Here is an 18,174-nt window from a genome sequence, read left to right as displayed (position 1 = left end):
GCAAGATGATCTCCTGAGGAGCAGGTGAACATAAGCCTGTGCTTGAAGCTGAAGAACACCTGAAGAGCAAGTGTAACTGATAGTACAGTAAGGCTGATCACCCAAGGGTTGGGTGACAGCCAGAAAGGTCAGACAAGCAAAGTCGGCAACACACGGACAGATAAAGTACGGAGACGGAAGACTGATTCGGTATCCGGGTACAGGCAATGTCGGCAACAGGTTATCAGATAGGCGGAGGTACCGAATCAGCAAGCAGGAGAGAGGTCAGGAAAGCCAGGGATCATAACAGGTAACAATAAATATAACAATCCTAATCTAGGTGTGAAGACCTTGGTTTCAACACCTGGGAACTAGTCTAACACATAAACAATAATACTTTAAAGGCTATCAACGGAATCTGACTAAAGGTGGCCACACACGATACAATAAAATGATCCGATTTTACGTTAATTCGATAAAAACGATCGGATCTCCCGAAAAAATCGAAAGCTTTTTTTTCATGAAAAATCCGGTCGGATTTCCCGTTTTTCTTCGATTTTAATCGATCCGGAATGCCAGATATTTTTCTTCAATCTTTCTAAATATTGTATGGTGTGTGTTAGATTGTCCAATTATTAATATACATACCCTAGCAATTTTGTCAGAGTTTCCAATCATTTTTATCATAATTGGGGAGAAATTGAACATACGTGTGTGGTACATTGGTCATATTTTTAAAATGTTACAATCAGTTTGAAAAATATATTGCAATTCTTAAATTGAACAGATATTTAAAAAATTGTATGGTGTGTGGCCACCTTAAGTGTGAATTTCCAGCTCCGGCTGGTTCTAACACACTGTAAGATCTGACTGGGGTCTGAGTGCTCACACGTAAACATTCGCAACAGCAGACAACTTGCAACTGACAGGCAAGTCCTATATATACCCAGAGCGCTCCACAGCGCCACCCCAGTCACTCAGCCAATCCGGAGCATAGCTGGAGTCAGCTGATCGGCATGATCAGCTGACTCCCCTTCTGCCAGCATAAAGGTCCTGTCGCCTGGCGCGCGCGTAGCTCTCAATCTTTGTGCACTAGAAGGACCAGGCGAACCAGCAGCATGTTGCTGCGCGGCAGAAGCAGCTGGCTGGAACACGAAGATTGCCGCCATGCCACTTGCCCATGCGGCGGAATCTCCGCTATTCATTACACTCAGTTGTTGTTGTTTTCTGCTTGTGCTCTTCCTGCTTGACTGAAGAGCTGTCACTCCGTTGTCTGCTAATGCTGCACACCTGCTGCCCAATGACTGGATCTCAGCATCAGCATTTTTTATTTTCCATGGAGGATTCACATTGGCTCACTACTAAATTTGAATAAGATGATTCTGGGATTTACATTGTCAGCAGGAGTGATGTGGTGGGGGCTCTTCAGTCAAGCAAGATGAACACAGATTATTGTATTTTTCGGGCGATAAGACGCTCCTGACTATAAGAGGCATCCGGGTTTAGAGGAAAAAAAACCTGGGGGGGGGGGGGGGGAAACATACTAAACCTGGTGTGTCCATGGTGCAGGGGCGTCTTGTGGATCTTCTCCCCCCAAGCTCCTAAGGTCAGTTACGGATGTGAGGCAGGGAATAGATTGTTAGCGCCTAACAGATCTGTGTACAAAAAAAATATCCAATGCCTACTCAGACTCTTCAGTTTATGAAACCACCGACTCCAGGTACCCAAAAGTACCCAAAAAGACTCCAACTCCACAGTCTTTGCAGGGCTATGGAGTGTGTACAAATCATTGACCTCAGACTCAGTTTATGAAAGCTCCGACTCCAGGTACCCAAACATTTATCCAGATCCACAGCCCTGGCTCCAAAGGTCTGTGATGTGAGGCAGGGACTGTAAGCTATGGATGGACAGATGGTGTCTCCAATCTCTGCACCCAATCACCAGTATCCTATAGAATACTGTAGCAATATCCTAGCCCAGCTGCCCCAGCACGGCTTGGCTCTCTGCTCTCAAGGGACCTAGGTTCTTCAGTTTCTGTGCCCTCCCGGCACGGGTCAGCGCAACTCGGCTCTCTTCTGCATGGCCCAGGGCAGCGTGGCTGTCTCCCAGCTCCCTACTCTCAAGGGACCTCGGTTTTCTCGCTCAGCACAGGCTCTGTGCAACTCTGCTCTCCCAGGCGCTCAACTCCCAGCGCAACACACTAGACTAGACAACATGCAGCCTCCCAGCACCACAGCCTTTTAGCCTGCAACTTCGTCTGCTGCTAGCCAGCATCATTTGCAGGTCTCTGCATGCATGTGGTATGTGATATTGGCAAGATGATTGGTACACCCTGATGTCTATTCTGCAGAGTGATAGGCACCAATTACAGTCGAACTTGGTGAACTGACACAGCTTTGTGGCTTTGGGAAATCGCAGGATTGGCTGAGAGATCCAAACAGAATGGTGATTGGTGTGGATGGACTGTTTATGTCCTGCCTGAGAAGGCATCGGATTCAGTCACTAATAGGAGCTCCTGCGCTTTCCTTTGGTAATGCTGAATACTGTTTTGATGTCTGGCATGGATGCTTTATAATGCAATTGGCAGTAACTTGCTGGGAGAAGGGACGCTCTTCTTGTGTCCTAATAGGTAATGGCTTGCAGGGACAACTTCGGACCATAAGACACACTGACTCCCCCCCCACACACACACACACATTTTTGATGGAGAATAGGTGCATCCTGTTGTCTGAAAAATATGGTAATTAGAAAAACAGACATGTTTACAGCATGATTGATGCTGATTTTTTTTTTAACCAGGTGTATGTATGTTTGTCAGGGACTTACCTTCCATGGCCTGCGACGCTGCTGTCTTCTCCGTGAGTGGCTCATCTCCCGGCACTTCCGGGTTCACGCGACCTCCTCGGTGAAACAAGCAGGGACGGACGCGTGTGTTTAGGTGTCCGTCCTATGCATTGCGGAAACGTGTATTGTAGCATCAGCTGACACTTGGCAGTCAGCTGACACTTAAGGCCCATACACTAGTCGGATTTTTCCGAACAACGGGTCGTTTGAACGTCCTGTCATTCACACGCTAAATCGGGCGTGTTTACAGTCCGTCGTTCGGGTGATAAGACAAAATCAGTCTTATCACTCGAACGACGGACTGTACACACGCCCGATTTGGCATGCGGACGACTGAAACGACCCGGCCTGCGGACGACGTTCAAACAACCCGTCGTTCGGAAAAATCTGACGTGTGTATGGGCCTTTAGGCTGCTTTGGACTGCTCTGCTATTGGTCTGTGTCAGCTGAAGATTAGCAGCTGACACTTAGGCAGGGCTGTATTGTTGAGGGCTGATTGGTTGCTGTGTGAGTGGCCGGCCACTAATTGGTTGAGTGATTGTATTTAAGCACTGCTGTCTCAGTAGCACATTGCCCGTGATAGCGTCTATCTTGCTGGTTTCTTGGTGCTCTGTTTTGTGCTATCTTGTTATATTGGATTACCTGGACTTCGACCTCTGCTTGTTTTTGGACCTTCCCCTGCCTGCCGCCTGTACTGACCTCTTGCCTGGATTACGTTACGACTTGCTGCGTGGTTTGACCTCGGATACGTTTTTGACCTCTCTTTTGTCTAGCCCTCCTGTACCGTGAAATATCTGATCACCTGTGTATGACCCTGGACTGTTGCTAGACTTTGCTTACTCTTGAGTCCTTGTTTGGCCTGAAAGTTTATTCACTTACCCTGTTTTCAGCTCCAATACTTTGCACACTAAAGGCCTGGGCGTAACTGAAGTCGGGTAGGTGTTGCTTCCTCACCTCCTGTTCAAGCGGGGACGCTCCACATAGAGTGTTGAGTTAGATTGGGGCATTGGAGCTGATTTGTGAGTGGATACTCTGATAGGCCTTACAATGTGTTTGTATCTTTTTCTTTTTGTTTTGTTTTTTTAATTATACTGTAATATTATTATGTCAGTGAAGATATTTTGTAACAGATAAATGGACTTCCACACTGTATTGGAGTTGATATGAGCTTCAGTCTCTAGCAGCTCGAGAGCCCACTCCTCCTCCTCCTCCTAACTTGTTTAGTCGACCCCAACTCTTTGTGACCATATGTACTTTTGCATGCTAGATGTGTCTGTCAAACACTGCTCCTTTCAGCTGTTACATAGGCATGTTCATAGCTTCTTGTCTCAGTCTCTACCTTCATCTTCTTCTTTTGTCCTCAATGTTTCCAAGCATCAAGGATTTCTCTAAAGAATCTGGTCTTCTCATTATGTGACCAAAGTATCTAAGTTTTAATAGCAGTATCACTCCTAGTGAATGCTCTGGTCTTATTTCTTTAAAGTAAACCTGAGGTGACAGTGATATGGAAGCTACTATAGTTATTTCCTTTTAAACAATACTATTTGCCTGGAAGCCCTGCTGATCAATGTGGCTGCAGTAGTGTCTGAATCACACCAGAAACAAGCATGCAGATAATGTTGTCACTTCTGACAATATTGTTGGCAACACCTGACCTGCATATGCTTGTTCAGGGACTATGGCTGAAAGTATTGGAGGCAGAGGATCAGCAAGACAGAAAGGCAACTTGTATTGCTTAAAAGGAAATAAATATGGCACCCTCCATATCACTCTTACCTAAGGTTCATTTAATCACCAGTCAGTCTCTAGGAAGTATTGTATAGGTTTATTTACTGTACAGGAGACAATACAATATGTCTACCAAGGAATTTTGTTATAGCTTTCAATTTTACTTCAACTAGTTAGATCTTCTGGTAGTCTATGGAGCTCTCAGTAGCTTTCTCCACACCCACAGTTCAAAAGCATTATTTTTTCTACTCATGACCTTACTTATAGTACAACTTTCACAGCCATATGTTTCTACTGGGAAGACCATAGCTTTAACTATCCTGATCTTTGTTGGTAAGTTGACATCTCTGCTCTTTAGTATCTTGTCCAAATTGTCCATTGCTTTCCTCCTAAGTAACAAGACTCTGTTATTCTCATTGCTGCAGGCACGGTCTGCAGAGATCTTCAATCCCAATAATATGAAACCTGTTAAAACTTCTAATTTTGTGCAACTATTAGTAGATGGTTCTTTGGAGCAGATTACATGACTTTAGTTTACTTGATGTTAAGCAGTAGATCAGCTTTGGCACTTCCTTGTTTTACATTCATTACTGTGCTCTTTAGTTCTTCAGTTTCAGCCTTCAGAGTGGTATCATCGGCATCTCAGATTGTTAATATTGCTGCCTGCTATTTTAATTCCAGCATGTGACTCGTGCTTACCAACTTTCCGCACTACAAAGTCTGCATTCAAATTAAATCAGACCTGACACAGCTGAGAGAACAAATTACAGTTGTGATTAGTCACAGATGAGGGGGACAAGCTTTATTCTCTAAATATAAATGGGGTGCAGTTCTCTGTTTTCCTTCTGTCCTGTTTAAAAGTTCAGATTCACTTTTAATACTTTGCCAATTGTGAACCAGTCTGTTATTTCATTCTCAGTTCTAACTGTTGCTTCTTGGTTTGCATATAGATTCCTCAAAAGGCATATGAGATGGCCTGGTATCCCTGTTTCCATGAGAACCTGTCCCGGTCTATTCACGTATACTAGCATACAAGCTTGCAAGCCTACAATTCATGCATATAACTTGAAATTTAGACTGGGAGCAGCTAGGGTTGTTTAACCCCGATTTTTTTAAATTATTTATTAAAAATGTATATAACTTTGAATAAAACGATACATAAATATACAGTATATTTTGCACAGATGACATAGTCTTTACCTGGATACTGTATACAGCGAACAGAGGCGCCAAAAGAATAAAATTTACTAAAAGTTTTAAAAAGCTAAGGAATTACTTTTAGTAAACTTTTAGTGAATTGTATTCTTTTGGCACCACTGTGCGCTGTATACTATACCAGTGTCCACCCCGGGTGGAGGGGTGTTTTACCCACTTTTGTGTTCTGACCTACAGAGAGCGACTTCTTAATCCTGAGTGGGCACAGGTCTAATCTCCCCACCTGCATTTACAGTGGTTACCTTGAAAGTAACCCTGGTTTGTGAGTATTTCTCGTCTACTCTACATTTGGATCTATTTGGCACTGCATTTCAAATGTAGAAGACTTGTTAAAATGCATTTAGAATAAAATAATTCTTAGCAAAATGTACCACCCAAAGAAAGCCTAATTGGTGGCGGAAAAAAAAAACAAGATAAAGATCATTCCTTCCTCCAGCCCCAAGCTCCCGGCATGTCCCTCGCCGTAGCTCTCCCTGCAGCCATACGCCGCAGCTCGCTCCCGGGACCCGGTGATGACCTCCAGGTCGGCCCATACTGCGCCTGTGCGAGCGGCGCTGTCAATCACTGCCATGAGGGCCAGAGCGGGCTGCGCAGTTCGCCTTGGAGGTCGCCCTGACGTCATCGACGGGGACTGGGAAGGAGCTGCGGCGAATGGCTGTGGGGAGAGCTGCGGCAAGGGACATGCTTGGGGCTGGAGGAAGCCCCCGGTAAGTAGCACTTATTTTATTACATTTTCCCTGATGACTCTAAGTATCTCTCAATTATAATGTTATAGAAAGGCACAAGTTGTATAAAAGGGACTCAAAGACTTTCAGAAGTGCCTGAGGCGTGGTTTGGATCGTGAGCCGCTTCCTCAGAGGCTCCAGAAGGAAATTGATTAAGTCTCAAAGGGTAAATGCGCCAGCCAGGTTTTTAAAGTCACGTATTGAGGGTGTGTCAGTTCATCAAACCGGTTATATAGTGACTGAGTTGCTTGGCCTGGATTAAGGCAACAGCTTATGGTGGATGCTGGTTTGGGAGGGTTGGCAAATGATTGCAGAGCATAAGAAGTGACATTTTCATAACAGGCTGACACTGCAAGATCCAATAGTGTATGTATGCCTGATACATCTTCCTGATCATTTCAACCATTCACAGTGTTCTTCCCAGAATTTTTATCCAGCCAGGTGGCATGAAAAATTAGCCGGGTGGGGCGTGATGAGAGAATGCAGGGATTCTGTGTGCAACTCTGCTTACAGCATAGGAGGAGGTGAGCCGATGACAGCCGGGTGCTCACCAAAACTAGCTGGGTGAAGCACCCGGCTAAAAAAGCCTGGGGAGAACACTGTTTTCAGAACTTAAAGAGAATCTGTATTGTTAAAATCGCACAAAAGTAAACATACCAGTGCGTTAGGGGACATCTCCTATTACCCTCTGTCACAATTTCGCTGCTCCCCGCCGCATTAAAAGTGGTTAAAAACAGTTTTAAAAAGTTTGTTTATAAACAAACAAAATGGCCACCAAAACAGGAAGTAGGTTGATGTACAGTATGTCCACACATAGAAAATACATCCATACACAAGCAGGCTGTATACAGCCTTCCTTTTTAATCTCAAGAGATCATTTGTGTGTTTCTTTCCCCCTGCAGCTATCTTCCACTGAAGTGTCAGGCTGTTTCTTCCTGCAGAGTGCAGACAGCTGTGCCTGTATGTAATTCCTCAGTATGTGAAAGCCCAGCCTGCTCAGAGGAGGATTTATCCTGCTTGTAAAAGATAATAGAGCAGAGAGAAGCTGCACTAATCTAAATAACACACAGGCAGTGTGCAGAGAGGGGCCTGGAGGGGGGAGATGCATCACAGAACCACAACACTGAATAACTTGGCAGCCTTCCAGACACAGGCTGACAAGTCTGACAGGAGAGAGATAAGTTGATTTATTACAGAGATGGTGATAGTAGAACGTGCTGCAGTAAGCCTAAACACATTAGAATAGATTTTGGAACTTGTAGGATGGAAGAATACCGGATGAAATTTTTGTTACGGGGTCTCTTTAAAGATCTGTAACGTTAAAAAATTCCCCTGTGAGTACTCATCTTGGGAGGAGGAAGTCTCTGGATCCTATCGAGGCTTCCTCCATCCTCCTGTGTCCCACGGTGGTCTTTCACTGCCCCTCTGAACATCGAGGATGTAAATATTTACCTTCCCTGCTCCAGCGCAGGCTCAGTAGTGGCTCTCGGCTCCGAAATAGGTGGAAATAGCTGATCCCATTCAGGTCCTCTCTACTGCGCAGGCGCAAGTCTCCTGCTGACTGAGACCGGCTATTTCCCTCTATTTCCGAGCGGAACATAGGAAGGTAAATATTGCACAGCCTGACAAATTGTCGGCTGTGCATTCAGTGGGCTGCAGCGAGACCGCCGTGGGACACAGGAGGACGGGGGAAGCCTCGGTAGGATCCAGAGGCTTCCCCCTCCAGGTGAGTACCCCCCAGGGGAACTTTTTTTCATTACAGAGTCTCTTTAAACATTGCTGGAATATACATGTAGTCATGTATTAGGAGCATTTTTATGCTTGGAGCTGAAAACCTTTCTGCGATTCGCTGGTGTTTTCTCTATTGGGTCATTGTTATTGTATAGTTACTGCTTGCATTAGGATCGCCTCTGTGATTGGCTGGTGTTTCCTTTATTAGAACAACTCTTTCAGTTACAATAGGGCTGTCCAACTCCGGTCCTCGAGGGCCATGAGAAATGGGCTCTACTTGATGGACCACACCTTTCCTGGTTCTGTCCCACCAATTAATTTGAGCTGTGCCAAAAATGTGTGAAGATCTCGGCCCTTGAGGACTGGAGTTGGACAGCCACAGCCATGAGTTACAATACTGCACGACTCCTAAGTGGTGGGTTAGTGCTCAATGTATAGGTACGCAATAACATATACTAGCCGACCCGCGGCTTAGCATACGCTGCATAAGGGGGTAGCGGGCAGGAAGGGGGTATTGGGCACAGCTGCAGGGAGGGGGGTCGGACTCCCCTTCCTCACCTGGGCCCCCCATGTGTGCTCCCCCTCTAGCTTAAGTTCAGCATCAGACGGCTCTATTAGTAAGAGGCAGCGGGCGGGGATGACTCACCTCTTCTGTGTTCCAGCATGCTTTCCACTGTCGTCACTTCCTGCAATGCTGCCCACTGTATTGTAAGTGGACGGCATTGCAGGAAGTGACGACAGTGGAACGCATGCTGGAACGCGGAAGAGGTGAGTCATCCCTGCCCACTGCCTCTTACTAATAGTGGCTGCTGCTGCTGAACTTAAGCTACAGACTAACCAGGAAGCCCATGTTGAACCAGAACTCATTGGAGTGTGTGAGGGACTGCAATGGTTCTAAAAGCCCCCTTACTAAAATGCTATGGAAAACAAAAGTTTGCTTTCTTAGAACAGAAATAATTTTGTGATAATTCAGGTTGGAGTGAGCTTGAGATGTCTCCCAGCGCATCACTGCTGAATATATGAAAATTAACCACTGTTGCCCTTAGAAGCTAAACACACCTCCAGAACCGCTGGAATGCAATGATGTTTCAGCTTGTTAATTTGTACAGAGCCATAATAATCCAACATGCATACAGACTGTTTCAGATTGTTTGATCCTCATCAGTGCATGGCATGGATTAATTTGGATCTATGGAGTAGGGCTTGTAACACCGAGAGGTACAGACTAACCAGCAAGCTCATGGTGACCCAGAACTCATTGGAGTGTGTAAGGGACTACAATGGTCCTAAAAGCCTCCTTACTAAAATCCTATGGAAAACAAAAGTATGCTTTCTTGGAACAGAAAGAATTTGCAATAATTCAGGTTGGAGTGAGCTTGAGATGTCTCCCAGTGCATCACTGCTGAATATATGCAAATTAACCATTGTTGCCCTTAGAAGCTAAGCACACCTCCAGAACCGCTGGAATGCAGTGCTTCTAAGGGCAACTAAGGTTAATTTGCATATATTCAGCAGTGATGCACTGGGAGACATCTCAAGCTCACTCCAACCTGAATTATCACAAATTCTTTCTGTTCCAAGAAAACAAACTTTTGTTTTCCATAGAAGTTAAGCTAGAGGAGGATCACAGATGGGGGACCTCCTACCCGCCGCTGTGCCCAATACCCCCTTCCTGCCCGCTACCCCCTACAGCTCGGCAGCAAGTGTAGGACCGACCCTGGGGGCAGGGCGCTACTTCTTCTTCTTGCTTGAAGGTTGAGGCACTTAGCCTAATATATATATATATATATATATATTATGTTACATGTATAGGAACTGTCATTTTTTTTTTTTTTTTGCCAGGTCCTTTTATTATTGGTTGTTTGCCGAGTTGGGATGCTTAGTGTGTCCGTGAGATGCCTTTGGCTCTGTTAGATTGCAGTTGTGTGGTGTTTTAACTCATTGTTACTATTATGTTTTATATTGAAACTTGGTATTGGGAGAAATTTGTTTTAGTTCTGTTTTTTTTTTTTTTTTTTTGCTAAACTATTTTTAGTACCTGATGCTAGGGGCAAAAAAAAACAAAAAAAAAGGAAATAACAAGGACATGTCCATTGGAAAAGTGCATGCATCAATCATAGGCTGTGCCTGGGCTGTAAGCTCTGCCACTCTTCTGTTCCCCACTAGTTGGCAGCACCAAAAGCTCATGAGCATTGAACGTTATGGTTGCTCCAGTTGGATCTTAGCTGAACTTATGTCTACAGTTGATTTTTTTTATCTATTTTCCAGGTGCTCTGAAGGTGACAATAAAGAATTCAGTAGTGACATCGCTGAGAGGTCAGAAGGTCATCCTCTCCTGTAACATAATCGATTTGGATACCACAGCAGCAATTGCAGTCGCATGGTTCAAGAAGATGGAAACCGGCACTGAGAAAGATGTGTATGCGTATGACAATGGAAACACCAAAGTGTTCCGAAAAGGCAGTTACATTGTGGAGAGGGAGATCCTAAAGGGTGTCGCTGATCTCCACATCCCAAACGTCCAGTTCTCAGATGATGGAGAATATGTCTGTTCTGTGCTCAACACTCCAAATGCTGCATCGGGTAAAGTTACTCTGCAGGTGTCCGGTGAGTCTCACTATTACTCTGTGTTTTAAGTGGAATTTTCCCCATTTGCATAGTGATTATCAGAATATCAACTAACATGACTGATCAGTACATGGATTGCAGTGGTGACTTTTAGACTGCTGATCACATTTTAACAGAACTCTGATAGAAATCAAGTTGTGCAACTAAAGGTGCCCATTCACCACTCGATATTGCAACCCAATCAACCTTCTGATTCGATTATGTTATCAAATCAGAATAGAATGTCTGCTCCCCCATGGCCACTGATTAATCTTTTGATCAATTTCAATCTGAAATTGGTCAAATGGATCAATCAGGAATGATGGTAAAATACTGGTCACAGGTGCGTGGAGATAATGGCATTCAATATCACGACAACTGCAGCACCTGTTGGACCCCCTGCTCTTGTCCCCCGCAAATGTAAAAGTTTCCCCCCTTGCCCATGTGCAGTGTAAAAGTCTTACCTGTCCGACACTGCAACTCGTGGCCTCCTCCAGTGTCCAATGTCTCCGCGTGCACCTGTACCATGTGGCACCAAGCGCATATGAGTGACATCACTAACATGCCTGGTGCCACATTGTACAGGTGCTTGTGGCCACACTGAACAATGGAGAAGACTAGGAGTCATGATAGGAGCACGGGCACCTACGGGGACACTTTTGGGGGCAGACAGGGGGTAGTGCTAGGCCGATATCTGATCGATTTTATGCTGAAATCGATCTGCGGTGTACGGCCAGGCAACAGATCCCTCTCTGATTAGATTCGATCAGAGAAGGATCTGTGTGATACATATGTAACCTGTATGGAGGATGTGTGACTGCATTAATATTGTGGATTAAAGTTAACTCTCAAATATGATGGCAATGGGGTTAGTACAATTTATCACAATGTACTGTGGCAGATGGCAGAGTGGCTACTGAAGTTCATGAAAACATATGCTTCTTGCTTAAAGAACTTCAGCCTAAACAAACATACTGTCATTAAGTTACATTAGTTATGTTAATTAAAATAGATAGGTAATATCTCTTACCCACCCTGATTTAAAAGCACAGGAAAATGTTTGTGATTTCATGGGGCAGCCATCTTTTTGGTTGATAGGAGGTGACAGGGAGCATGAGACACAGTTCCAACTGTCCTGTGTTCTGATCACCCCTCCCAGCTGCGCGCGCGCGCTAGGCTTCAAATCTCAAATTCAAAATAAAAAAAAAACAAATTGGTGCCAAAACAGCAGAAGGGGAACAACAATATCATAAATCCCATCATGCTTTGCACAGCATAAGGGGGAAAATGCCCGGGCATTTTTCTTCTGTGCAGCTAAAAATGAGGCTTGGGTAAGAAAAACAAAGTTCTGATGCTGTGAAACTGTTAAAGAAACACCAAGCCTTTTCGGTGCTGCTGAGTAGTTTTTTAGTCTGGAGGTGCACTTTAATATTCTGGTTTCATCCTGTTTCAACCAGGTGTTTGCAGACTCTAGTGTATCATAATATTTTTGGTCTATGTTTTGGTGTATGTGCTCAATGATTGGTCTAAATACTGATACATGCTAGTGTCACGCGCTGGATATGTAGAAGTTTTATAAACTTCAGGCTAATGCACTTGCGTGTTGTCTCTGAGTGATTACAAAGCCTTTGGGAAGACACCTAGCTTTTGAAATTTTTCAAACTTGCTAAGCAGAAGTGCTTATTGCGCTGTTTCTAGGTGCTTTCCCCATGGTGGTCGCTGAAGTCTCCCGATCTCCCTTGGGTGATGCTACAATATCTAGTAATGTATTGTATGTATTATATGAATCTGCATGATTACATTTATTGATCTAAATGTTATCTTGTATTAACAGTGACCATTTTTTTTACTGTTTTTTTGGTTCCAGATGTCCAGCACATTAATTAATTATCACAATTGATATTTTATGCCCCTATAAAGTCCCAAGACCCCTTCTTTTCCATTTAAAAGTACTCCTCTTTAGGATGATTTTTCATAGTCTGCCTGATGGCCTATCCTTCTTTCTTAAAAGTAAACCAGAGACCGCAGATTCTTACTTTTTTATACATACCTGGGGCTTCTTCCAGCCCCATGCGCACGGACCTCTTCCACGCCACCATCCTCCGCTGCCTGCAGCTCCGGTACCGGATCCCGTAACTTCCTCAAGTTGCGGCCAGTCTGTGCAAGTGCAGTGCACCCTCTACGTATATCTCTCCAGCGGCTGCTGGAGATATATACGTAAATGGCGCCCTTCACTTGCATCAGACTGGTTGCAACTGGAGGAAGATACGGGACCCGGTACCGGAGCTGTTGTTTTCCTCCTGTTTTCCATTCTCATTTTAGGTTCTCTTGAGGTTCATGTCCTTCTCAGTTTAGGTTCTCTTTAAATAGTTATTGTTTTTTTAACCCCTTCCACACCTACCCCATAGTTACCAAAATAAAACTACATAAATACCGTAGTTACCTTAGGGACTTTTCAAATATGTATGTCATGAGGGTATATTACTGTTGCTTTTGTAAATAAAGTATTTTAATTATTTGTATAGTATAAAAAAAAAACACTAAACTGAAAAAAAATGCACCTTTATTTTCAAATAAAATATTATCGCCATACATTGTACTAGGGACACAATTTACACGTTGTAATAACCGGGACAAATGGGAAATAAAATGTCAGTTTTATCTACAATAGCACATTTTATTCGTAATCTACAATGGCTGAAAAATGATGAATTTTTGCAATTTTTTTTATTCTTCTTCCCTGTAAAATGCATATAAATTAAAATAATTCTTAGCAAAAAGTACTGCCCAAAGAAAGCCTAGTTTGTCCCGCAAAAAAATTATATAGATCATTTCTGTGTGGTAAGTAGTGATAAACTTCTTGGTGAATGAATGGGAAGAGCGTGATGTGAAAATTGCTCTGGTCTTGAAGGGGGAAAATAACCTGCGGTAGGGAAGTTGTTAATTCTCAGCACTGGGTAGCAAATGTCCTAGGTAAGCCACTGAACTCAATGTAGAACATTCTCTGGGCCCCCTAGTTCCACCTACTGTGTACAGTTATGCTATGTATAAAGAATGAAACATATTACTTCTTACACTGGACAAGTAGAAAAGGCCAGACTTGCCCTGGCTGTTAAAGGAGTCACGAAATTTAGGATACAGCTTTATTATTATTATTTATTGTATTTATAAAGCTTTCATGAATGAACTCGTCAGCTGAACTGGTGATAACTGTTCTTGTGTTTTGTGTTGTACAGCTCAGCCATCCGTAACAGTCATACCAGGACATGTTACCATCGAAGAGGACGCAGAGAAATCGGTGACATGTGACGTGACCAATGTCTATCCACAAACTGTGACCATCCGCTGGGTGCGATACAGCCAAAGTCCCCCGGGATGTAAGGCTTTGGAGAAGGGGACCTGCACTGCTGATCCCATTACTAATCCTGATGGAACCTTTAATATCACAAGTCACCTGACATTAAATCCTACGAAAGAGGATGATGGGAGTGCATACGGCTGTGTTGTCACCCACAGATCTATAGATGACAAGATTGCACGAAATTTCACCCTTACAGTTACAGGTAAGTTCACTATCATACTTCTCCAGATGGTGCATGGTTGCATTTTACCGAGGCAGCAGCACTGTGCTGGAACTGTGACCTGCAGTGACCATCATAATATTCGCCACTTTATAATATAGTGATCATCACTTAGTGCCGACAGTTATCAGCAATAGTGACAATTACAGGAAACTGATAAACTTTCAAAACTGACGTTCATTTAAAGCGGCACCATAGTGTCATATAGAAGAATGCAGTAAATTATTTTTACGGTAGTTTCAGCATCAGAAACAGTTCCTATATCTATATTCCGCTGTATATTGGTATGTAGCCCCGCCCTCCCAGTAATGTTTAGCCTAGGTTGTTTAGCTATGTGGAATATTGCTCCCTCTCCAAGGCATCATTTCTACTTGCCTTAGTACACAGGGTAAACAAACATTCCTCAGTGATGCGCTTGCCAGCAGTAAAGTTGTTGCCACCTGTGATAAATTTCAGAATGTAAATTGGGGAGGCAAGGGTATTTTACAATGGGTAACACTGACTAAATCATTTATAAAGGTACTAGTGACCTAAGCCCGTTTAAAAACGGGCTCTAGGTCTGTCACGCCACGCGCACCCGGCCGACCCACCACCTGGCCCGTCCTGCGTCCTGTCTCAACGGCTGTCAGTGCAGGACATGCACAGTAGCACAAAAGCACTGACACAGGGACAGGATGCAGGACACTTATATATTATTAGTAAGGATATTGTAAAAAAAAAAAAACAAGCAATTTTATGTATTACCTTATACTACAGTTCCTCTTTAAAGGAGTCATCAGAGAAAGTATAGTAAAATGAGTTGTACTTACCGGGGGCTTCCTCCAGCTCCAAGCTCCCTGGAGGCACAGTAGTTCTGCGCTTGTGCAGTCCGCTCCGGCCCACGTGGCGGTGATTGACAGCGCCACTCGCACAGGCGCAGTACAGAGCGACCTGGAGGTCGCTCTCACGTCCTCGCCGGGGACCGGGATGGACCTGCGGCGAACGGCTGCGGGCAGAGATGCGGCGAGGGACATCCTGGGAGCTTGGAGCTGGAGGAAGCCCCCAGTAAGTACCACTCATTTTACTATACTTTCCCTGATGACTCCTTTAAGCTATGCCCCTTTGTTCCTCTTTCGTTACCAGAAAAATTCTGCAGAAGTAACGGTGCCCTTTTGGTGATCAGGTGAATGCCACCGTTATAAATAACCACCTATGATTTTGTTTAATCTAGTTCAGATCTGCTCTGCTGGAATGTGATATCATTTTAGACTCCTCATCACTTCAAGTTTAATTGTCAGAAGGACAGAATAGCACTGGGCAAACTACAGCCCATAGGCTGTTGCCGGCTCGCCAACAGGTGGCCAGATTCCTCTCCCCCTCACTCCCTGCAGAGTTGTGATCGGGCGGCGGGGTTTTGAAACTCACGTCAATCACCGATTCCTGTGTCACGTCTCCAAGGCAATAGGGCTTCTCATGACGTGACATGCCAGTGTGTTACACGTTGCCAGCTACGCTGGCACGTCCCGTCATGTGACGCCCTGTTGCCTTGGAGACGTGACTCGGGAGTCGGTGATTGAGGTGAGTTTTAAATCCCCCGCCGCCCAATCGCAACTCTGCAGGGAGGGAGGGGGAAAATAGGTTAGGATTTAAGGAATGCGACCCGCGGTCTGTTTGCCAAGCCCTGTGATACAATAAGCTTCCCGATTAATTTATAACATGCCGAAGTTTTCTCTGGCACTGTTAGCTCACATTTCTACAAAGATGGCGGCCTATATTGCACGGCTTACTGGACAAGCACTGGCCACAGAAAATAACGCCAGCTGGTCTGATTCTTCTCATAGATCCATCACATTTCTTGGAAATCTTTTACAACTACTGTATGTTTTGTACCATACAGGTCCGTACACACACCGGACTGGAGGCAACGACGGGTCCGTCGTCACCTCCTGCTGGGCGGGCGTTCCAGCGACAGTCCGGCGTGTGTACTGTCTGTCTGCAGACTGATATGGCTGTTTCTGAGCGATCCGCCCGGCAGATCACTCAGGAACAGCCGTATCAGTCTGCCGACAGACTGTACACACGCCGGACTGTCTGCTGAAAACACGCCCAGCAGGAGGTGATGACGGACCCGTCGTTTCCTGCAGTCCGGCGTGTGTACGGACCTTAAACACACACTTTTTCTCCCGCAAAAGTGAGAAAAAGATGATACATGCTGAATACCTTTCATGGGGGTACGGCGGTGGACCAAGAGCACAAAGAGAGGCCTGGGAAGGCTAAATGGACTCTTCCCTCTCCATAGGTGAGTGTCTAACTTTTTTTTTTTTTTAGGTTCGCTTTATATTTGCTTTAATTTCTGGCACTCCTACTTACACTCCTAAATAAATCTCATGCTGAAACTGATTAAACCCTGTTATTTGTTTTTGATGGGATAAAAGTATTAGAGGGAAATTTAGCCAAAATGACATTCTCCCACTGAAGGTGAGTATTGCACAGTATGTGTGTGTGTATGCATGCAGCCCAAGGCTAGATTTACACTAGCAGCCCAAGGCTAGATTTACACTAGCAGCCCAAGGCTAGATTTACACTAGCAGCCCAAGGCTAGATTTACACTAGCAGCCCAAGGCAAGATTCACACTGGGGCCCTAGGCAAGATTCACACTGGCAGCCCAAGGATACATTCACACTGGTGGCACTAGGCTAATTTTACACTGGCGGCCCTAGGCTAATTTTAAACTGAGAGCCCAAGGCTAGATGGCATTAGATACTGGCATTTCCCTATTATACCTGTTGCAAAAAGAGTGACAAGAATACCAGTGAAAATTTAGGTAAGGGGTTTTAGTGGCAACTCTCGCTATAGTGTGGGATGCCATGCGGTTGTTGTCACTTTTGGCGAATTTCTGCATTTTGTGTTTTTCTCATGGCACCTTCCCTAAATGTCAGGAAACAATATGCAGCAATAAAACAGCGCCTGTTCCCAACAAATGCCAATATAGAGTGTAGGAGAATCTGCCCCTAATATTTAAAATTAATATTAATAACACAGTGCATCCAGAAAGTATTCACAGCGCATCACTTTTTCCACATATTGTTATATTACAGCCTTATTCCAAAATGGATTAAATTCATTACAGCCTCAAGTCTTATTGAATATGATGCCACAAGCTTGGCACACCCATCCAGTTTCGCTCATTCCTCATTGCAGGACCTCTCAAGCTCCATTAGATTGGATGGGAAGCGTTGGTGCGCTGTGCATTTCAAGATCTCTTCAGACATGTTCAATTGGATTCAGGTCTGGGCTCCGGCTGGGCCACTCAAGGACATTCACAGAGTCCTCCTGAAGCCACTCCTTTGATAGTTTGGCTGTTTGCTTTCGGTCGTTGTCTTGCCGAAAGATGAACCATTGCCCCAGTCCGAAATCAAGAGCGCTCTGAAGCAGGTGCTGTTTCCGGAGGTTTCTGTAGTCATCTTTCCATTGATCCTGACTAGTCTCCCAGTTTCTGCCGCTGAAAAATTTCCCCACAGCATGATGCTGCCACCACCATGCTTCACTGTAGAGATGGTATTGGCCTGGTGATGAGTGGTGCCTGGTTTACTCCAAAAGTGACGCATGGCTTTCACACCATTGCATTGTTGCTAATCTTCCGGGGGCTATTCTCAGCAACCGGGGACCAAGGGAATAGCGAGGGAAGCCTCTATAGGATCCTGAAGCTTCCCTCTCTTAAAGGAATCATCAGCCAAATCTAATGTAAATCTGATTTACTTACCTTGGGCTTTCTCCAGCCCCT

General features: G+C 44.6%; 1 protein-coding gene across 2 annotated transcripts in view; it reads left to right on the top strand.

Moving 5' to 3' along the window:
- LOC137538786 (uncharacterized) overlaps positions 1-18,174 on the top strand; it is a 169,624-nt gene that overhangs the window by 10,468 nt on the left and 140,982 nt on the right. For both annotated transcript variants that reach the window (XM_068261106.1, XM_068261107.1), the window contains exons 2-3: positions 10,491-10,829; positions 14,066-14,392. In XM_068261106.1, coding sequence (XP_068117207.1) covers positions 10,491-10,829; positions 14,066-14,392 — 666 coding nt within the window. The remainder of the gene's footprint in view (positions 1-10,490; positions 10,830-14,065; positions 14,393-18,174) is intronic.

The sequence above is a fragment of the Hyperolius riggenbachi genome, chromosome 11 (assembly GCF_040937935.1).
Source record: "Hyperolius riggenbachi isolate aHypRig1 chromosome 11, aHypRig1.pri, whole genome shotgun sequence".
NCBI classification, from domain to species: domain Eukaryota; kingdom Metazoa; phylum Chordata; class Amphibia; order Anura; family Hyperoliidae; genus Hyperolius; species Hyperolius riggenbachi.
Note: the sequence above shows the minus strand (reverse complement) of the source record. Positions and strands in the feature narration are given on the sequence as shown.